General features: G+C 43.8%; 1 protein-coding gene across 1 annotated transcript in view; it reads right to left on the bottom strand.

The window, feature by feature from the left end:
• Positions 1-23,706, bottom strand: part of LOC146796679 (uncharacterized) — a 482,771-nt gene that overhangs the window by 34,627 nt on the left and 424,438 nt on the right. Inside the window, exons 111-113 of the mRNA XM_085631367.1 lie at positions 21,209-21,402; positions 4,861-5,016; positions 1,957-2,090 (exon numbers count right to left, since the gene is read on the bottom strand). Coding sequence (XP_085487493.1) covers positions 1,957-2,090; positions 4,861-5,016; positions 21,209-21,402 — 484 coding nt within the window. The remainder of the gene's footprint in view (positions 1-1,956; positions 2,091-4,860; positions 5,017-21,208; positions 21,403-23,706) is intronic.

Below are 23,706 nucleotides of genomic sequence, written 5' to 3'. Positions count from 1 at the left end.
AGCTTCCTAGAACCGGTTTCTGGCATTTCAGCCGTCTTCAGCCAGGCTTGCTTGAATCCAGTGGCAAAGTGAGCAAGGGACTCACGTCTGAGCATACCCTGCCAACTTATGGCGAACAAAGCGGTACAAAAGGGGGTGGTGATGGACGGAGCATCAGAACCAATCAAACACTCACACCCATTCAAGAGATCACCGTTCTTTAGCCCACTCTGCCACCCCAGTTCAGACATGGCCATATGCAAATCAGTCTGACCCTGTGCCTCATGGGAACAGTCCAGCCCGAACTGCCAGAAGTTGCAAATATATACAAATGAATGTCCTTCCTAATAACAATTGTGAATACCACTTTGGCCCATTTCAATCTATGACCTTGATCCCTGGTTTTTATTATGGGGTCTGGGGCCATAATCTCCACAACATCTGTAGTCTTTAGACACCCTCGTAAACTGAAGTGCATAGGGTTATGGTCACTATAATGTGACAATTGCGCAGCATAATCCGTGACAAGGGGAATTAGAGTTGTTTTGACAATCAATAGTAGAGAACATACCCCTGCCCTTAAAAGAAAGAATATCCACACCGACGTCTGCCGTATTTGGGAGAGCCAACCCAAAGTCTGCTAGGATGACCTCTAAATATCCCCCTTAGGTTGAATGTTCAAAATGAGTCTCTAGGTTACCACCTGGACCAAGTTCTTTAAAATTACACAAATGAATGTTAAAATCACCAAGTAAAATAATCGAAAACTGGGTAACTTGCTTCTCCCTGTATAGGTCTAAAAAGTGATTTAGGCTGCATAAGTGTTCGTTTATAGATAACTTTTCAAAAGAATTGTAAAAGTTGAGAACATGTATCTTCGGAGCATGTGCTGGATTGATCTCAACCGCTAAACAATTTGCTGACCCTGTATTCAATTTACAGTGACTGCCCCTCACTTTTAAGGAAATCAACGTTAACAGGCCGCCCCTCGAATGGCCTGCAACCGACAGTCGTTCGGCCTCCATATAAGTTGTATAACCATTCAGCCAAAATGTGTTTTCGGACTCCCAAGTTTCTTGAAATCCCAGTATATCATGTTCCCTCACCAGGCCAAGCCACATGGGGTCATCACACTTATTCTTTAGACCAGCTATATTCCAGCTTAGTATTTTCGAGATTTCTATCCCTCTTTCTACTTCCCTTACAGGTGTACTCATACTTGGAATGGTCTGACTCGGGTAAGTTTGAACCAGTGTAGGGGTGTGACTTGATAGTCAATCATTGGAATCTAACTGGCTCAAAGGGGAAAATCTATTAGCCAATTCTAATGTATTCTTTGTTGATCTAAAAGCTGGCACAGCCCCAATTGATGACAGACTTTTAGGTTGTGGGTTTGGGTTCTGGTTGAGCAAGTGATTCTCTCTATGCAAGCGCCTGGGGCCCAGCCCTATGTGTGTCCTTTCTGTGGAATGACCAAGCAGAGATGTAAAATTCTCATCTAGGTTTCCCACAGGAGTACGATAAAAGAAAAACCAGGGGAAACGGTTTAATCTCACCCAGACCACAATTACCATGCTCTTTAAACAACAAACAAGCTACACTGGCCTGATTAAAGTTGACGACGACACAATCTCCATCAACTGTCTTCATGCCCTGTCCAACCCACCCCACTCGCCTAGCCGTGATAATGTGTGGTGCTGCTTTAACTCCACCATCCGACAACCTTGAGCACCAAAATTTAACTTTGCAAATCAATTCATCAGAGGTCTCATTTATATTGTCTTTGACAATACAGTCTCTCAATCGGTCCATAGTGTAGACATGTCATTCTGCTAAAGGGCAGAAACGCCTTTGCTAGTAGACAGAGAATGTGGGAATCCTGTCTCGAAAATGAATACACCTTTGCTCCTCTCACGAGAAAAGAGCATAGAGTAACAGTGTAAAGCTATGACTATCCAGGAAGGAGTTCATACTTACGAGATATCAATGTCATTTATTGTTTTAATCGTATCCTCCGTCAAGGCACATATATATGGAGCAAGAACTGTAAGCACTGTCCCATCCAAGCGAGCATTAGTATTTTGTTGATACCGTTGAACGAGGGCTTGAACCTGCAGAAAGATACATTTTAATATTTGTCTCTTAATACAACCTAACATGACCTGTCATTCCATAAAGGTGCTGGCACCAGAAGCAGAAAAAACATCCTATGTTTTTTAACATAAATAATGAATACTATGCCAACTTTGCATTCAAACATGCTATTCGGTATAGCCTCATCTAGGATGTATCCTCTGCGAATGTTCTCAATGCGGGAAACAGTCTAGATTGTTTATGCAGTGCAATGTTCAAAATAAAATAAGAGAGGGAGCTACATACTTCATATAATGAAAAAATAGATAGATTAATAAAGCATTTTAAATATGCAGCTGTGTGGATAAAAAAATAGCCAAAGTACCTGCAGCGAGCAAGGTTACTACAAAAAATTGCATGTATGACTGCAGGTTGCATGCTTACTTCCTTTAACCTCTGACATTTCTAGTCAAGTAAAAGGACATAGAGGAAGCAAGGGAACTGGAGGAACTGTACAATACTAGACGGCCATCACTTTAGACCTCCAAAAGGTCATTGGAACATTCATTTTTTTGCCTTAGAATATCTTCATGTTACCAATCAGAATACAGCTTTTGATGTACAATACTAAAAGGCCTTTCGTTTACTGGTTGCATTCTGTTTTGGCATGTCTTCGCGATCACAGCGACTCCTGAAGTGGCTGCCGGACGACAGACTAACATCTTATCAACCAGCTAAACAAATAAACATGCAATATTGTTTAGAACATGCAAGGTGGTAAATGCATGTTAGCCCAGAATAACTGCTACGAGTAATCATAGTTGGTAGTAGTGCTTATGGACGTTTTTAACAGCATCACATAGCATTGGGGTGCTATTAGCCAAGAAAACCAGTTGGTACAAGACAAGTAAGAATTGTGGCATTCTAACCACTGGATCACTATCTTCACCATCTTCAAAGCACAAATGAAACCATTTTCTCCTAGCCCTCCGTTACAATAGACAATGCCTGGGGGCATTACTATTTTGAAGGAGGTGCATATAGCATATTCAGACACCTCCAGAAACAGAAGAATTGACGAGCTTTTCTGATAGGTGGAAATGACGGCGGAGGGGCTGATTTTGGTTGTAGAGCAGTTAAATTGCGTTTGTGGGATTTTATTGCAGGCTATATTGTACAAAATCAATATTTATCATGTTAGTGGGAAATAGCACTGCGATAAGATGTTTTGAATGCTGTTAGAGGGAAATTGCTAGTAAGTACTTAAGTGAGGGCGTTATTATGAGGCCAAGGGACTGATTAAAGTGACATTTATGATACAAACAGAAATATTCCAAGAGTTAGGTTAATATATTTCAAGAGTTAAATGTGTTATCCATCGGTAGTAAAGGAAATGGTCCTTAAAATCATTCACGTTCAACTCATTCACAAATATTGTTTTAGAAACAGGTGTTAACCAAACTTTGTAAATTAAATAAAGAGTCTGTGTAGTAGATCAGAATTCTTGTGGCAAGACCTCATAACATCAGTCAAAATTAATAGGGCCAAACATGGAAACAGAGGTGCAAGACGTTTTACATTATAAAACATTAAGTACAGGATGTTAATGGACACTGTTCGAACTTTTGCAAAATCTTCTTTATTCGTCACTTGCAAAAAGGCTTCTTACGCTTTTTCTTTCAATGTTCAATTAACAGAAATATAATAATTGTATCATATGCACACCTACAGCTGACATATGTTTTGCAATCAAACCCCTTTTTCAAGCTCATTGTATGTCAGAGAAATTACAGTCAATCTTTACTTGCAATTTCTCCAGCTTTACACATTCCCTTTGGCACATATGATCAGCCATGTATTCTTTCATTTTAGGCAATTCAATCAAGTACCTGATTATGGTGCGTGTAAATGTGACGGATGTAAGACTAGGGTGGCCTGAAGTGAATATTTTTGAATTTACAACGCTGCTTCTGAAAGGGACTCCACCAATATTGATAATGCGAGCCTACTTTCAGAGTGATTAAGGACCTACACTGATAGATCCATGGCTGCTCATGTGTGTCAAAGTGAATGACTAACTTTTGAGAAATCATGTGAAGGTTTGACTGACAATAAAATTAGCCTTGGAAAAGAGGGTTCACTACAAAGTTAGTGTTGGCTGTAGCTGTACACACGGTACACTTACTATAATCCTGTTAATGGAATGGTGAAAAGTTGTAAGAATCCTTTTGATGCAAGTGATGCATAAAGACATTGGCACAAGCGCCCTTTAATGGACAATCTGTCCTCACTATTTTATAATGTGCAAAATCGTGCACCTCCATTTCATTGTGTAGCTCTGTCAAACTTTGAAAATAAAATACAACCATTATACTGACTAAAGACAATAAAGAAGTAACTTTAAAAAATCTCAGTTAGAAAATAGGTTTTGGAAAAAATGTAGTTTGGAGAGTAGTATATTTCAGGGTCCTCATATAAATTAGTGGTCTCAAAATAACAAATTCCTAAATGCAAGATGTGCCTTCTGGTGATGTAATTTCCAGTGGTGTCACAGGTGAAAAGATCGCGCCTTACCAGTTCCTGAGATACACCATGGAAAATTGGATGCCGCCTGCTTTGTAAGTCACTCTTAATTCAATATGCAATCACCTTTCAGGAAAACATTGTAAATAAGGCGCTATGTGTCTGAATTAAGCCTGCTGCCATGTTGCTTATATTTTCAGTCTACCACAGAGACGTTCAGAGCACCCGGTGCCAGCTTCATTGTTTAACATTTGAATTATATTTCATTGCTTGCACTTGTCTTACCTTTGTTGGGTAGTTTTTCCATGATGTTCTTTCAAGCAAAGCGGCTAGCGTGTCAACGTTTGTGATCTTCCATCTTCCAATTTCGTCTGGGCTGTACATTCTGGAGATGTTTCCCAACTGTTTAAGGTAGTCATCAATCGAAGTATTTACAAATATCTGTTAGAAACATAGTAATATGAATGTTTTTGTGGGCTTATAAGTGTTTCCAAACAGGATAATTTAGTTTGTCTTTATATTGGTCAACATAGTGGCGTTGTAAAAGGGGGGGGCATAAACATAAACTACGCCCCTAATTTTCAAGCATATCCCAAATATTAGTGAGGGAGCGAGGTAAGCAGCCTGGCACCCTAAGAGGAGCTCCATTGAGGACATTCTGAACGTAATGTTCTAAATTGTGTTTTCACACCTCTATTTTAAATGATTTGGTCATCCATCCATTCACCCTTCCCCATTCTTCCTTCTCTCCATCCACCCTTCATTGTATTAATGTAGATTTCCTCTGAGGAAAAAAAAAGGAAAAAAATAGAAAGGACAAATGTTCTCCCTTAAGGGCATTTTTGCACTTACAATTCTACCCTTCGCACAATGATGCATTTGGAACTGCCTTTGCCTAGACGACATTAGAAGTTCACAACACGTTCCCTGTAGATCTCCTAGAAACCTTGAACTGCTTTGGTTTCCAGACGTACTTTCAGAATGTTTTACAAATCCCTTACATTTATAAATCTGCTCCATGAACAGGGGTAAACCTGTAGATGCAAATTTCATATTAATATTTCGTGAATCAGAGGCGCATAGAGTCAAATTTCAGGGGGGGCTAAGAAAGTATTTCGGGGGGGGGGGGGGGTGATTCTTCAAGCAAAAGGCAGAGTGGAGCTGCAGGGGCTCTAAGCAGTCTGAAAACCATCAAAGCCTCATTAACAAGCAAAAGGTCTTTTAAAGACCTGTGAAGTACTCCGGTGCAGCTGTGTGTGTGCCCGGGAAGCTGTCTCATCCCGGGCAGCCAAACACGACGGGGGGGCTGAAGCCCTTTTAGTCCAATGGGTGTTGCACGCCTGTCGTGTATCTGGTCCATGGTTCTGAAAATTATTTAGATAGTTAGCACTAAAGAGCTATCACAAAATGTGTTTATTGTGATGTTGCATTTGCTCTGATGCACCCGAAGCAGTAGTTGTGGTAGGCAGTCTGATGTATCATTCACAAACATTTTGCTGTAGGTATTTGTGACTTACTTATGACTTACTCATGAGTTAACAAGGAGTACACTGACGCTAAGCACAGCAGAGGCGCCACCCCGAGCACGTTTCACCCTACAAGCACTATAACTTTACTGGAAGAAAGCTTAGCCAGATGCTCAGCAAATACCAGAGTGATAGTAGCGATTTTAATAGTATCTTTGAACTACTTGACAAAGAAGACCTGTTAGGCACTGAGGATGATGATATCAAATGGGCTGTCCCCGCCCTAAATCTACCCCCAGTTAAAAAATGGACACAAAGAGCACTCCATCTTAGCGCCCTTAATTTCGAGTTTGGCCTAAGGGCAGTAAATGGCAGAACCCCTTCAGACAGACATGGCGCAAACACATACAACAGAGCAAGCTGCCCGTCTCGCATCGATTACATCCTTCTCGATGTGAAGCTCTGGAGAGACCTAGTTGATATGAGTGTGGGTATAACCATAGAGAGTGACCATAATCCCCTTTGTTTAAGTATGAAACCTCTGTGGGTAGCCCCATATTGTCTCAAGTGCAACCCACCTCTGATACTCACCAGGGAAAGTCTCCCCCCGAATAACAACAGATCATTAAAATGGTTGAAGGTGGCTCTGCAAGAAAACAAGATCTTAGGCATACAGCAATATTTGGCAGAGGGCACACTAGAGCTCCAGTCCATGATTGCCAGGAAAAGTAGTATGGCTGATGCAACCATGGCTCACTCTCGCACTTTTGATCGAATTAACGTGCACTTTTTAGCTCCTAGATTGGACCGTAAGCCCATTAGGTCGCAAAGAGATGTTCAGTCATGGTACACCAAGGATTGTATACACGGGCGAACATTCTTGCCTACAGCAATCAAGGATAAGAACTCCTCCCTGATTAGAATCTCCAGGAAGCGCTACAAGGCCACCCTGCGCTTGGCAAAGTCAGCATGGGACGAATCTCGTTGGCAGCAACTTAAAGAAGCAAGTGTAGCAAAGGATTCCAATTCATTCTGTTCTTTAGTCACCTGGGGTAGTCAGTCAGGAGCTCCCTCGTCTCCTAATTATATTACTAGTCAAGAATGGTATGACCACATCTGGAAGCTCCATTCATCCTCAGAGGACTCACCTACGGTGGAGGTAGACAAGTTGTCCAGCACCCCTCGGACGACGAGCTTTTTTCTTTGGGTGAAATGGAGACCACAATAGGCAGAATAGTGCCATCCAAGGCTGCAGGACCAGGCAGCATACCGGGTGATTTATTTCTATCTGATATCTCAAATTGGGCCCGCTATATTATTCTCCTGATAAACGCAATAGCTAATGGTGCCCCAGTTCCTGGGTCTTGGAAAGGAGCAGAGGTGGTCCCAATTTATAAAAAGGGAGCCAAAGATGACCCCTCAAATTACAGGCCAATAAACCTTGTCAATGCCCTGTAGAAGGTCTTCAGCGGAGTTTTGCTGCAGAGGATCCCGCTGTAGGCAGACGATAACGCCATTTTATCACAGTTTCAGACTGGTTTTAGGGCTAGGACGGGCACTATCGATCAGGCATTTCGGCTCCAACTCATTTATTGGAAAGAGGTGGTGATCAGTAAGGGCAGCTTATATTTAGCATATATCTATCTAAAAACTGCCTTTGATTTAGTCCCCAGGAGTAAATTATGGTTGGCACTTAAAGATATGGGCATCCCCTCGTTTATTCTTAATCTCATAGTTAGGCTGCATGAAGAGACCTATACACAGATAAGGTGGGGGTTGCAGGGACAGCTGACTAATTGCATTCCTGTCAGAAGGGGAGTCCGCCAGGGTTGTGTTTTGGCTACCACTCTATTCTCTCGCTATATGAATGGAGTCGTTAGTTTCCTGCAAGAAGATCCAGGAGATGTACCAACCCTGGGGTTGTTAAGGTACCGACCCTTTTGTTCGCAGATGACACTCTGTTGGTGTCTAAGACCCCAATGGGGTTGCAGCGGCTACTGAACAGGTTCTATCTTTTCTGCAATATCAGGGGGTTGGTAATTAACACCGCAAAATCAAAATTCATGGCCTTTAACCCCCACAAGTCCTACAGAGGCAGCCCCTCGCTTGGTGGAACTCCCTTAGAAAGAGTCAGCACCTTCGATTATCTTGGTGTCTGACTCTCAGACAACATGTCATGGAAGCACCACCTAGCTAAGATGTTGATGAACCACAAAAGGGTAGCGGGATCACCTGGGAAGAAACACCGTTCATCACACAGTAGACCGGTAGCTCCGGCTCACCAGGTCTACGGCAGTTATTACAGCACTGTACGGAGCAGAGTTGTGGGGATTTGAGAACGCTCATGTTCTCTGCAGATCTGAGCATAAATTCCTTAGGGATCTAGTGATGCTGCCCAAATATGATCCCCTTACCCCCTCATGCTTGATATGGGCAGACGATCCATTGGCGATGTAGCAAGGCTTCGCCCGTTGCTCTTTTGGGCTCGCATCAGGCAAACCCCTGAGCTTTTACCTTACGCAGAAGTCCTATCTGAGGTCATCAGGATTGACACAAACAGAAAAGTGGGTTTGATTTCTAATGTCAGGAAAATGATGTCAGCTTTAGGGCTCCAAGCACATTGGGACAAGCAGGACCCACCAAGGAAAGAAGAGCTCAAGTGTCTTTACTGGGAATGGGTGGACCAGCAAGAATTTAGTAGCCTGAACCTGGGGAGGCTAACTGCAGAATTTTATCTTCACAAATAGGATAGACACTTAGAACCCTTTATAGATATAATCCAGGTCCCTTGGGACCGGAAGTTGTATATCCACTTCAGGCTTGGAACACTCCCCGTCTATGATGCTACAGCTAACTGGCACACATGCAACCCAACACCAAAGAACTGTCCATGTTGCAGGGCCCTGGTAGAAAGCGCCGCCCATGTTATGTTCGATTGCCAGGCATATTCCACACCAAGGGCAAAGTGGTTAAAACCAGTTTACCGACAACTGGGCACAAGGGACCATTGCGCTGCCCTGCGCATTCTTAGATCAGACCCAAGATCGCTCTTTGCTTGCAGTGTGGCCAAGTTTTTAAGTGACGCATGGTTAATAAGATGAAAGATCCAGACAGGAAAGCGGTAGTCCCTAGTAGCATGAGAGTTGTATACAGTTGTCGGAGGGCTCTTAAGACGGCAGCCTATGTTGTATTTAAACTTTTTTGCACATGCACTTTATTGTTTTTAGTCTCCCCATAATGCTCCCTTGTGGGGTGATTGCAAACTGGGCTCACCTTTGGATACACTATAATAGGTAGCACTTTAGCGTACCTGCCTCCTCAATTTAGAATGTATTTTATGTATGTTTTTATCTTGCCATGTTGTATAACATGGCAAGTAGCTGATAGCTCTATTCGATGAACAGCACCCTGCACTTTGGATGGATTGGTTGTATACCCGTGTCTGCAATATGCCATTGTATCAATTGAATATTTTTATACTTTTTTTACTTAAAATTGTGTTTTTTATAGCTTTTATGACGCGAGCTGTCGAAATAAAGCTTATACAACAACAACAACTACAAGCATAGAGGTAAACAAGTGCCTTGCAGATATCTGCCTCACAACTATAGACACCATTTATAGTAACGTATGCACAAGTCTGTGTGCACTATAGACTTGAATCACAAAGGAAATCATAAACCTGCACCAGTAAAAGTGCTATTGCACATGGGTGCAGATTTAGTAAGGCATGCGACTTCCGAAAACTTCAGTATGTAGTCAAGGTCTGTTAGAGATCTCCCTAGAGGGAGGACTAGGGCTGCGAGCTACCACACGAGCAGCATTGAGTCTCTGCTTTACCAGCGCTATTAACTGTGATTTTAGATCGTGTTTTGTGACTGATGCAATTTTATTCTGAGGGGGGCTTTTATTCCTAGAATTAAGTGGGAATTGTTTTTGAGGTACTCTGACACCCCTACACACGCTACTCTCTTCACTGACAGCCTCGCCCAGCCGTTTTTTACTCCCGGTTGAGGCGGCGGCGGGCGCCATCTTGGGTGTGGGCAGGGGCTGCGCTCTAGTCGCGCCGGCCTCCCGCCCTCCCAGACTATTTTAGCAGGGTTTCTTCAGCTGCTCGCTGCCTGTTAGAGCTCTCCCTAGAGGGAGGACTAGGGCTGCGAGCTACCACACGAGCAGCATTGAGTCTCTGCTTTACCAGCGCTATTAACTGTGATTTTAGATCGTGTTTTGTGACTGATGCAATTTTATTCTGAGGGGGGCTTTTATTCCTAGAATTAAGTGGGAATTGTTTTTGAGGTACTCTGACACCCCTACACACGCTACTCTCTTCACTGACAGCCTCGCCCAGCCGTTTTTTACTCCCGGTTGAGGCGGCGGCGGGCGCCATCTTGGGTGTGGGCAGGGGCTGCGCTCTAGTCGCGCCGGCCTCCCACCCTCCTCATCACCTATAATATGTGTGTAGGGTTCAGACGGCGCAGCGGGCTGGCGCAGCGGGCGCGCCGGACGCGCGCCTAAGCCAAGCCCGTCTGCGCCCGTCCGCGGCCGACCGTGGCCAGGGGCCCAGACCCCTACATCTCGGGCGTGCCGCGGGCAGTCCTACACAAGTAAGAGGCTGCGAGACCTTTGCCCCGCTTCACTCACGATCTGTCGCCACTTGATGGAGCCACTTGACCTGGGTCCATGTCCTCATTGTACATTCAGAGGGAGGTGTCTATCGCCTGCCGTCCCTGACCCTGAAGGGATTATTGCTAAAGGGGGGCTCTTAAATTGTAGATCCTTCAGCAAACATTCCCTTCAGCTGTGGGATCTCTTACTAGATGAGGACCTGCATATATTATTTCTAACTGAAACCTGGTTAGGAGAACATTCTGATCCAGATATAGTGGATACCATTCAGCCAGGTTATACCCTCCATAGACTTGATAGAGAAAAGGGAAGGGGAGGTGGCATTGCCATCATTGTCAAACACCCTTTTGAGTGTGTTCTAAAACCAGTAAAAATTGATAACTGCGAAGCTGGTGAATTTAACATCAAACTGACCCAACACGAGGCAATTTCGGGCATCCTAATTTACAGACCTCCTGGCTCTCTGGGCAACTTCCGAAGTAGTTTACTGGAAGGGGTTACTCAGACTGCGATCAAACACAATAAAGTGTTGGTGTTGGGTGATCTGAACTTACATCTAGAGGATCCCCTACAAAAGGAGGCAGAGGACGTTCGTCTAGTCCTACAAGAACTACAACTGGACTTGCTAAGTGTTGCAGCTACACATCAGAGGGGTCACTGTTTGGACCCTATCTTCGCTAGTTGGGACTTGATAAAGGCACTTACACCCTGTCAGATCCCTTGGACAGACCACTTCTTGGTCCCTTTCCAATGTTTTTACCAGCCAGTTAGGGCCATTGAGAATGGGATGGGAAATATTATGAGACGTAAATGGAGACAATATTCTCAAGAAAACTTCATATGCGCCATCCAGAAAGCGCAACTACCGCTTGCTATGGACAGTGATCAGGCGAATAATGAATTTAATCAGCTTGTGACTGCCACCCTGGATGAGCTAGCCCCCATGAGTAAGGGTAAAGCAAGAGAAGGCAGACAACGTACTGCCCCATGGTTCACTCCAGAACTCCAGCAAATCAAGTCTAATTGTAAAAAACTTGAAAGGAGCTGGAGAAGGAACCCGAGCGAACAAGGTAAAAACAGTTATAGCTTAGCACACAAAAGCTACCAGTATGCGGTGCGTAGAGCTAAAGCTAAATATTTCCAGACACGCATTGAGGCGGCCGAGAGCTCCTCACGCGAACTGTTTAAAATATACAAAGAAATATCTTTAGTCTCCAGCTCTAACACCCCCCTAAGGGCCACCGTGGAGGGATGCAATAGAGTCGCTAACTTTTTTTCCAACAAAGTTAAAGCTATTTATGCCTCCTTCTCCCAACAACCAGATAAGGGCATAGATTTTATAGCAGGCAGCTCGCCTGTGGCCCCTGACTCCTCGTTGCAAACTTTCGAGGTACCCGCCGCTGACAGGCTAATAAAGATCTGTCGAAGTGTGAAGTCCGGTTCCCCTAACGACCCGGCACCGGCCTGGGTCATCTCAGAGGGCCTGGTAGCCCTGGAACCATACATCAGACACGTCTTACAGACCTCCTTTTCCACGCAACGAGTCCCTGAGGAGTGGAAGAAGGCTATAGTACTGCCAATAAGGAAAAAAACGAATGTAAGCATGGAAGTGCTGGAAAACCTCAGACCTATCTCCTTATTGCCGTATGTGGCGAAAGTGGCTGAGAAGGTGGTCAATGCTCAGCTCACTGAGCACCTGGAGAGAGGGAACTTACTACATCCCTCACAATCAGGATTTAGGGCGGGCTACTCTACGGAGACAGCTCTCTTACGGGCCACTGAGACTTTAAGAGCAGGGGCGGATGCAGGACATACAATGGCCCTGATCATGCTCGACCTCAGCGCGGCTTTTGACACCGTAGCGCATTCCATCCTGCTACGGTGTCTGAGCGAAGCTGGGGTCGTGGGTCCTGCGCTGTACTGGTTAAAGTCGTTTCTCACTGAAAGATGTTTCCAGGTACAGCAAGGGACATGTCGTTCGGTCGAGATGCCACTAGATCAGGGAGTGCCTCAGGGCTCAGCATTGAGCCCTACTCTTTTTAATCTCTACATGGCCTCCCTGGCGAAGGTTGTACAATCATTTGGGGTGGAATTGGTGTCTTACGCCGACGACACCCAGCTGCTGATTTCCCTATCGCAGAACACCGCCAACACCCCCACCAACTTTAAGTCCTGTATGCAGGCACTAGCTGAGTGGATGGACTCCCACTGCCTAAAACTCAATGGCTCTAAGACAGAGGTGTTGGTGGTGGGGGGAAAAAGCAAAAACTGGTCAGCCGAGTGGTGGCCTCCATGCCTTGGCCCTACCCCCATACCTTGTGAGGAGGCTAAGAATCTAGGAGTCTGGATGAATTCCTCTCTCTCCTATGATGGCCACATAAGGCGTCTTGTGGGCAAATGTGTTGGAGTACTAAAGACCCTAAACAAAACCTTAGACCTCCTACCCATAGCGGCCAGAAGGACACTGACGCAGGCACTGGTGACCTCTCGGATGGACTATGGAAACATCTTGTTCCTAGGGGCCACCGAGGGCTGCCTGGGCCGCCTGCAAGTTATCCAGAATTCCGCCGCTAGATTGGTGCTAAGAAGACCTAGGAGGGCTAATTCTCAAAAGGTGCTGGATGCGCTTCACTGGCTGCCTGTGAAGAAACGTGTGCTGTTTAAGTGCCTCCTCGTCTGTCACCGAATTGTCTGGGGCAGGTCGCCCGCCTACCTTAGGGATCTAGTCAGCCGCTACGAACCAACAAGGACCCTCCGGTCGGAGGGTGCCGGGCTGCTGACAGTACCCAGGATAAGGAAGGCTAGAATGGGTGGACGATCTTTTGCGTTCCAAGCAGCTCAACAATGGAACAAACTTCCTTCTGCTCTGAGACTGGAGAGCAGGGAAGCGCTGGTCAGGGCCAAGCTTAAAACACATCTATACACTGTGTAGGTCACAGGCGCTCATGGTGATCGCTGGTAGCTTTAGCGCGGGGACACGCCAAGATGGCGTTACTGAGCGCTCTATAAGCTCTCTATAAATAAATAAGGTTACAATTGTGCATTGGAGAAAGGCAGTCCTGTTGTGTAATCGCATGTTTATTTTCATGTTTGTTTTTTTTCTTCTGGGGCAAACATTTTTCCCCAAGGAGGAGCCGCTTCCCTTATACCCCAGGAACTTTGCTGTGTTCTGTTCTCCTCCTCATCAAGTGCTTCTAGGGAAACAATCAGAGACCCCCGTCAAGGGAAAAGGTTAGAGAGGAGTTGTGAATATCCATAAGCACACTAGTTTGTGAACAATCCTAAATTCCCAATGCAAACAACACCTTGATCTGCCCACTTGGAGTTTACTATTGTGTAATTGTATGCATTACAGCACACAATTATGCAGCCATAAATGCATTCATACCCGCTAGGCATGTTCTTATGGATTCCTGACAGGTAAGTGGAGCTGCTTTTAGCCATAACCTCAACCATCTGCAGTGATAGGAGACCAATGTTATGTTATGTTATTGTATGTTAGAATATTTGTAAATGGCATAGCTGTCCCAGCGCTAAATGGCTACCTGTTCTTCCCCATTATGCAGAAATCCAAACATTTGGGCGGTGGTGGGAGGTCAGGCAGTGAAGGCTACAGCAAAGTGTTAATGTGCTAGTGATCAGAGGGCCTCTCTAGCCCTCTATAGCATACGGCAGTAACAGATGAGGAAAGAATGTCCAAATAGCCCAGTAACCATGCACCCAACCTCTTGATACTGGAGATCCAGTGTGCCGTAGGTGTCAAGAAGGCACTTTCGTAAGTAGATAGGTCTTCTCGAGTCTCAATCAGTATTCCAAAGGGGGCTGCTACAGTTTGCCTGCAGTTGGAATGTCTGTGAGCAAACTGTCTGCGCCTCAGGCTTGGGGGCTAACGCCCTCATCTATTACTCAGTATGGCATTTCTCAGGCTTCTTAGTTCAGCTAGCAGAGCGAGAGCCATATCAGATCTCCAATGATGTGAGGGCCACAGCCCCTCGAGGGCTCACAGGAATCACCAGTGAGTCCCTCACTCCTCTTTTCCCCAACATCACAGCCACTCAAATAGGGCTCCTCTCCAATGTCTGTGTGCATCAACCTCTGCTCCCGGCAGTCATTCACCAATCCGAGCCTCACTGTCAAGACGCATCAGCCCGGTAGACACTGACACACACGCGATCAGGACCAACCCGGAAGTAGGCGGTTTGGAGTTACAGTTCCCAGCATCCATTATGCCTGTTACGCCTCATGTGGTCCCGACGTACCAGCCGGACCCGGATTTAAGAAGGTGGAGGAGACCAGGACGCCGCCGATTATTTTGGGGACTCCGTGTTTCCCTGATTCGAGCCTGCCTTTGGACCCTGTGTTTGCTGATTCCAGTCCTGCCCGATGCAGAGGGGGTAAGGGTGCTTTGCTCCACCTGTAGACTCTTGGATTGTTCCCTAAGGGCTGCATTCACATCTCCTCCGTTGGCAAGACCGCGTATCAGGCGGTCTTTTGCGGAGGAGAGACTTGAGCGTCTGGGGGCCGTTTACTGGGGTCAACGTGTTGCCCTGTTGGCGAGACCTTTTCCTAGCGCGTTCTCATACAGGGAACTTCTATGACCTGTTAAGCACCTTGACTTTGTTCCCAGCCACTGTGCATGTTGTCATCTGAAGATTTAAAGCGGGAACTGCACGGCTGGAGCATTTATATATATAAGTATTTGGGTTCAGAATTTATTGCCCAGCTGAGCATTATGTCCTGTGACTGATTTGATTTTCCTGCTTTTCCTTTACAATCTCTTAACCCTCAGTCACTTTGGTTTTGTGAGATTAACATACCAGAGCCTTGTTGGTTTCTGCTTCAGGACAGAATTATTATTGTGCTACGTTTTTGGTTGTTAACCACACATGGTCTTGTTCTTTATTTTCACATTATAGGAAAGAGTATAGGGGGGGTATCCAGGAAGTACCTAAGGTTGCGTATCAAGCTGTTCCACACCTAATCAGAGTATGTGGGGGGTTGTTTCACTCTTCATTGTGTTTTCAGGGGTGATATATCAACCTCGTTGTTTATTTTCTTTTCATATTAGCTTTCATGTTGGAAGTCTGCAATCACCCTCTTCTCTCTCCTGATAAGCGCTCCTTCCTTTTATTTTACAGGTAGCGTTCTACACACATTACATCTGTGTTGTTTGGTAGTGTTTAACCTGGATGTGTTTTCTGGTTACTAAAACCGGTGTTTCTTCTGTGTCATCCCCAGATCTCCCTCCATGCTGTTCCTATCCTTTCCTTCCCTCGCTTGAGTATCTCACTAGTACGTCCTTATTTATAATCCGGACTTGGGGCAGTCGAGAGGTGGACCCCATTGAGCATCGGCACTACCCTGAGGATTCTGGAAGGTGGAACCTGACATTCAACATCTTTTCACATAGCACAGAGTCACAGCAGGGTCAGAGACACCAAAACTCTGCAGCTATCCTTCAACCCCCAGGCACCTGGGGGAGGGAAGGATTGGGTGGATGGCAAGATTGATGAACAACAGGTTATTTTCGAATTGCTGAAGCTTGGTTTGGAGCCTCAAGGAAACACAACTGCCATCTTGGACAATCAATCCACACTGCCACCTTTGAGAAAAATCTACCTGCCAGGAGCACAAAATTATCAAGCATGTTTTCTCAGCAGGTGTTACAAATTAACCCCACAAGTGGGCTTTAAACAGTGAGGTCCTTCAAATGATCTTTGCTGAATGAGGTCATCCAACTTTAGAGATTTTCACTGCACCTATAAACAAAAAATGCCAAGACTTCACATCCATGAGGTTGGAACAAGGATGTCTTAACATTGCCTTTTGCTAAACTGGTCAACAATTTACCACCTTAACATTTATTTCATTGATTCCTGCGAAAATCTTGAAGCTCCTGCACTCCAAAGAAACAGTGTGCCTGAGTGGCCCATGCAGTGATGGTTCCCGGGTCGTCTTGAGATGTCAGTAAGGCCCTACAAGACATTGTCATTCAAACCAAACTCTTGACCAGATTGCAGGGTCAGTTGTTCCACTCAAACTTAACATCCTTGAATTTGGCAGCATGGATCAGACCATATGATCACTTGAATTTACCTCAATCGTGTAAGGGCATTTTAAGAACAGCAAAAGTACTTTATACAAGAGCCTTTAAATCCTTCGGACAGGAAGGATTTTTGTTTGTGGTGTCAACATGTAGATCATGATCTCCTCATTTGCCAAGAGGAATCGGTTTTACCAAATTTGTTACATTTGGCTCAAGCCAAGTTACAATTCTCCTCTATCAAAGTCCATCTTGTAGCTATAACAGCCCTCAGAAAAAGTCTTTGTCAGATATACATTTTCATGATACAAGTGATTAAAGACTATCTGGAAGGCCTAAAGAAAGTATTTCCTCTTACAAACGTTACTTCACATATTTGGGAACTCAGTTTGGTCCTATCAAATGTTACTTATGGGCTCTTCCTCTCCAACCTATTCACAAGGCTTCATCTGTCATTTAACAAGGGACTATCGCTTCGGCTCCTAGGGTTAATGAGATTTGAGCCATTTCAGCTGTAGAGCTCTACACCATTTTACAGGGTAGTCATCAAGACTCATCTATCATTCCTAAAGTTGTTTCGTTTTTCATATTAACCAGACCATAACTCTACCAGCTTTCTTAACCAATCAAAACACCACACTTGATGTTCTTCACATTCACTTCATGCCAGGAGAGACTTATACTTTTACTTGGACAAATCCAAAGATGTTTCTAAATATGTAATCTATGGTCCATAGGCATAAGACTTGCCTCTTCTAAACACTCCATCTCTCATTGGATTGTCTCTCGTGTTTCCACTTGTCATATAGCTAATTTACAGATACCAGAAAGACCCAGTGCTCTTTCCACTAATGATAAAGGGGCTACAATGGTGTGGCTGACAATTATCTATGTATCAGACATGTGCAAAGCAGCCACTTCGATGGTGGTCCAAACTTCTATAAGACACTACTTTCTTTATTCTGATGCATGAGCTTCATCTAGTATCAGGAAGATCCCACAATGCTCCATTTAGAATACACTCCATTTATGAAGACTACTAAAGACTCTTTTGTTTGTTTTATGGCCAAGAGCCTCTAAGGAGAAGATTTGTGAAGCTTGCTACTCTATTCTAATGTTTATTACTATAAATAAAGATAAATAGAGATCTTGCAATGCAGAGGAAATGATTAATTACTTGAAGTCCTGGTTCTGCATCGTAGTCATCTTCTTTCAAGAAATAAAAGACCTGCCCACCTCTTCGTCAGGGCCGTACTGGCAACCGGGCGTTTTGGTGTGCTGCCAATCTGGGGGCTGATATCACTGAGGTGGGGGCTGATTTCGTTGATGGGGACCTGCGTGTGCTTCTAAATAAACAAAGCAAAACGAATGATTTTAAGCACACGCAGGTCCCCATCAACAAAATCAGCCCCAAGCTTGGCAGCACACCAAAACGCCCGGTAGCCAACCTGGCCCTGCTCTTCGGCTTTTATCTTGGTCATACAGCATAAAAGTTTGGGAGTATATACTAGTTTTACCTTCATGTACTTGCTAAAAAGAACTGACTCTGTTAGGCAACTGCCAGTACAAGACATAATGGGACCTAAAGGTCCATATTTTAATGCAAACCTATAAGATAGCTCTTTTCCTCTCAATTTAGACATGCTATGCAGCAAGCTCTTTTTGTAGGTGTTGCAATGTAATTTTGAGAAATATTTTTTTTACTTATTCTATAATATATAGCCTACATAATCAGAAAACTTGATGTGGATATGTTTTTTAAGGGATTTGCTGCATTTGATTATGCTGAACACTTCAGCCTCACACCATTTTATATCTTGGATATTAGTGTTCCAGGGTCCCCACCTCCAGCAGGGAAATGGAAACCCCACAAGGGAATTATTCTAACATTTATGACTTCAATGAAGATACATACGTTAAATAACCTGTGAGCTATATCATCAAAAGCTGTGTTAGCTTAGCGCAGAGCAGCACGCCTTTTTTGTGCGTTTATGGTGCCTAAAATGTATACATATGTTGGACTTGTCCCTTTTTGTCAACATATAACTCAGAAATTTTTGAGTTGATGTATGAACCTCAGACAGCACACGTTGGAAACGGAGAGAGGCAAATTCCTGGTCACTGTTTACAACTTGTGATGTCTGCATTCCATGCATTAATAATGGTTATCCATGAGTTTCTCTACTACACATAGACACTGGACCTGTTCGTGTGTCCCTGCTCATTGAGAGCGGCTATGTGGTCACATGATTCACAATATTCTATCTTCTGAGTCTCATTTGGTGATATTAATTTTTCCACTCATTAGTTTATTTCTAAACATTCTATTGAAAGAACTAACTGGATTATCCTCAATTGGGCACACTGCAAATACATTCCATACATCTGAAATAATCAGTGAAAAAAGTCAATAGGTCTTACCTTTATGATGAAAGTGCTAAGCTACTGGCTTTTCCAATGCTTGCTTGTAATGCATTGTTAAAAAAGAAAAAGGAAAAAAACAAAATACTGAAGGAAAAGTAAACACTTATCTTAAGGGTTATCAAAACTTAACCTTGATTTTAATATTTTAAATCTTTATATTATAAATAGGGCTCCCGGTTTTATGGTATTTATTTTTTTGACATTTCCGTCTGTATTTATCCATATTTATTTTTTGTCAACTTTATCTGTATTTATCCATATTTATTAAGGGTTTTGTGAAAAAAATTAAGTTGAAACTGATATATTACCACATGACTGGGAACTGGAACAAATGCTCCAAATTATTGTTAATTCTTTATCTTGTCCACTGTCCGTTTGGGTTTTATTTTTCTATTGTTTCCCCTTTTTTTAAAACCCCATGGGGATAGTTTTAATAAAAGGAAATGGGTGAATAAAGAGAGGCATCAGACACCAATGCATTGAATTCAGAGTGTTCTATTTTATTGGAATATGCATATGCGCATAAAACAGAGGCAAGATGAAAACCCCACTATAGCAGCGTGAGAAAGGATGAGGGTCTCCTGGCAGTTCTGATTAACATACAATAAAATGTTTGTTTTTAGCACCTTACACTTTGATTGGAGGCTGCTGGTCTCCAATCAGATGAGTATAAAGACCGCCGCAAGATCATAGCTTTGTGGGGTGGGGAAACAAATGGAACTAGAGAACATGGATGGAAGGATGTATGGATGGAGAGCATGATGGATAGATTGAAAGATGGACATATGGGAAAGGCAGAAGGACAGAAGCATGTAGAGATGGAGAGAAATATGGATGGATGGTGGAATCTAAGAATACATGAAAAAGACAGACAGCTGAATGGAAAGAAGAGAGGAATGAAAGCTCGATTTATGGATGGATGGATGGACAAATAAATAAATAGCAAAAGGAATGAAATTTGGGTGGGTAAAAAGGAAAAGACAGAAATAATGATTGAGAGAAGGAAGGAATGGAAAAAGGTTGGAGGAAAGGAAGGAGGTTTCCAGTATTGTCTCAAGGCTAGGAATCCTCTAAAAGAGTAACCGATTTATCGCCACAAAGGGTCACTCGTTGTTTTGGTTTGGCATACGGTTCAAAATGGATGGTATTTTATTTTTCTGGCCACTCCATTGGAGTAAAAAGCCAGCTCCCTCAAGCTGGCTTTTCCTAGCGTGAGAACCTCGCATTAAAGTTTGCGTCACTGAACATGAAATTCAGGGGCTAATTTACAAGACCTTTGCGCCACCGGTGCAACACTTTTTTTGACTCAACGGTGGTGCAATGGGCTTGTCCATATTTGCAAGGCCAAGTAAAGTCGCCCTGCATGACTTTTCAGGCCCTTGTAAATATGGGCCCATTTCATGCATTACTCTGCACGAAAGGGGTCATTCCATGGGTGTTGCTATGGGTGTTCTCACGCAACATCCATGGTACTTGACGCATTCCCAGATTTACAACATTATGTAAATCTGGGAATGCGTCAGAATCCTACACCTTGGCAACGAGGAGAAATATTTTTATTTCTCCTTGTTTTTTTCTGCAGCACGCATAGAAAGAGGAAAATGCCATTAATTATTGTTTTTGTGCAGAAAGGTGTCCCTTCCTCCATTCCTACACAAAAACAATCATCTTCGCAGCGCAGGCACCCTTGCAAAATGACGCAAGTGTGCCTTCGCTGGTGCATGGTAGCCAATTGAGTGCCAGCGCAGGGGAATGCACAGGGATGCAGCGTATTATTTTAAATATAATGCATCCCTGTCCTTTGAAAATGACGCAGCACGGCCCAGCTAAATGGCTTGTGGCGCTGCACTGTGTCATTTTCTTGGAGATGAGGCCCATAGTTTCTTTTAGGTAACAGGAATTAATTTTAAAATTGCTTCACAAGGCGTGCCTATTATTCTAGGGCAGTGTGACTCACTACGTCAGCTTCAATGTTCGTCTGTGTTCAATAGAAATGCATGAAACACACAGAGATCCCTAGGAGTCATACATTGTCTACCCCCACACCTTTGTCATGTTTAAATCCCAGACATACCGTATCCAGCTTTGTTTTCAGCGTTTGTAGTTGATCGTCACTAAATTCCATCTTCCCGAATAGCTCCAGATTTGTTTGCAGTACATCATTACGCAGACAGGTGTCCAGGGTGCTAGCAGTGGGGTAGTTGACAGGTATCATGTCTTGTTGTGTTACCACGAGCTCTGTAGTCAGAATTGTGCTTTGGCAAGTTCCTTTAGTGATGGAAAATCATATAGTGAAAAGTTAGTACATAAGTCAAGGATACCAGGACATTTGAGCAGACACTAGCAAGTTAGGTTTGTCATACCTGCTTTTATCTTCTGTCTTGTAGCAATTCATAAATCAGGATGGTGAATCAACCTGAGAAATAGCCTTCTATTGGTTATAATTCAAAATACAAACCAATGTGACTTTACACCTTCAGGGAACACAATTTGTAATGTCTACCCAAGCAAAAGACAGAGGCAGAAGCTGATACATGTCCTGGTAGGAGACAGGAAATGAGAACAAGCATTTGCAATGCAATAGGTCTCGCATTTGCAAGAGTTTGAGCTATTGGCATTGTAAATGACAGTGCCTTTTATTTAGGTTTTGAAAACCTGCAAGCGGTGCCTAAACACACACTTTGTACTTATAATCATTGCTTACGAGAAGTAAGGCTGGCAGTAGAAGAGGCGCAGTTACTGCCCGCCTTGCTTCTCGTAAGCAACAACTATAAGTACAAAGTGTTTAGGCACCGTTTGCAGGTTTTCAAAACATAAATAAAAGGCACTGTCATTTACAATGCCAATAGCTCAAACTCTCTCATATGCGAGACCTATTGCATTGCAAATGCTTGTTTCATTACATGTTTCATGGTAAAGGAGAAGCCAGTGGGACATGCTTTAATGAAATAAACTGCATTTTGGCCGCGCAATGCAAGTAAGCAACTTTTGCAAATGCCTGTGTATATTACTTATGTTGGAACATTAGAGCCAGATATTTTGGCTTTGCCCATGCTTATTTTTTGTTGCAAATGAAGCACGGAAGCCTGGGAGGGATTAGCCAAACTCGAAAGTATGTGCAGGTTGGGCCATAATGAAAATGCATCTCTGTGCAGGTTCTGTTGCAACTTTAAATGTTTAAACTTTTTAATAGATGCCTTAGCTTAGACATTGTTCATTTGTCAGTATCTGCGGAATTTCGTAATTAGATGCCACATGAATTCTGATTCTATAGATCTACCTTCCGATTAATTAACATTTTTAAGTTGCTAGTCACTCAATAATTAATCATATAATCATGGTTCATCTTTTTAAAACATTAAATAATATGTATAAATAAAAGTATTAATGTTTAGCATAGTAGGGTGGTGGGGGTGTCTCCCCGCTAATCTAAGAGGCCTGTCTTCGCTGCCGTAATTGTTTTGTGTTTATGGTGTCATGGTGGTTGGCGCAAGCGCGCCTCTTCTCCTTGCAAAGTGTCATTGCTGCCAGTGTATTTCTGCTATAGGTCTGGAGACAAGCCCGTCTCCGAGATCACTGTACGAACTTGCTACTCCAAGAAGTTTTGTGTTTGTTCATGGTGTGTCTGCTAGTTTATTTTGTGTCCGAGTATGATTTTGGGTGCGTGTTTGTGACGGTTTAGAGTTATGAGTGTTTGATGTGTGTGTGTTTGATGTGTTTGATCTGTGTGTGTGTTTGTGATGTGTGTGTTTGTGATGTGTGTAATATGTGTATGTGTGTTTGATGTGTGTGTTTGATCTGTGTGTGTGTTTGTGATATGTGTATGTGTGTGATGTGTGTTTGTGTGTGATGTGTGTTTGGTGTGTGTGTGTGTGTGTGTGTGAGTGTGTGTGTGTTTAATGAGGGGTGTCAGTGCTTGTGTGGAAGTGCCAGTGTTCGGGACGGCTGCTCTTTTGCTGGGGCGTTACAGGGGCAGAGTCGGGGCAGGAGTAGGCTTGACTGTCCTTCAGAGAATGGCGTTAAGCAAGGAACGCCGGGCTCGAGGAGTTGGTTTTACCCTAGTTTATTTATGTAAACATGAGAAGGGGAGGGGATGTGGTCCGTCGGCTGCGCTCCCGACTTTGGTGCAGAAAACCAGGGTTCGAGCCTCAAGGTCGCGTCCACATCCTGTGATTCTGGGCAAATCACTTAATCTCCCTGTGCCTGAATATGTATGTAAATACGGTGCTCATGTACAGCGCTCCAATACCTTCGGGCCGAGTTTGCGCTATATCAAAGATGCAAAAAAAAAAAAAAAAGTCAACAAACGGTCGGGAGAAGAGCGCGCAGTTTAAACAAAACGCGAACTGATGGAAAGTTCAACAAGCTGAGAACAGCTGTCTGCAGGGCTGCTTATCGCTCTTTGGCAGTGCGAGGGACTCGCCTTTCAACAGCTGGTTGCGTTACATGATAGGAAACAGACAAAGAGATTGTACATGGATTACAGAGCAACCTCTGCTGAACAAGCGCACGCGCCTTGCACTGCAGCGGGAGAGAGAGGCGGTGGGGTGCACCCGCGAGTGGTGAGCACGC

This window comes from Triturus cristatus, chromosome 10 (assembly GCF_964204655.1).
Source record: "Triturus cristatus chromosome 10, aTriCri1.1, whole genome shotgun sequence".
NCBI lineage: Eukaryota > Metazoa > Chordata > Amphibia > Caudata > Salamandridae > Triturus > Triturus cristatus.
This window is presented reverse-complemented; position numbering and strand designations above follow the sequence as displayed.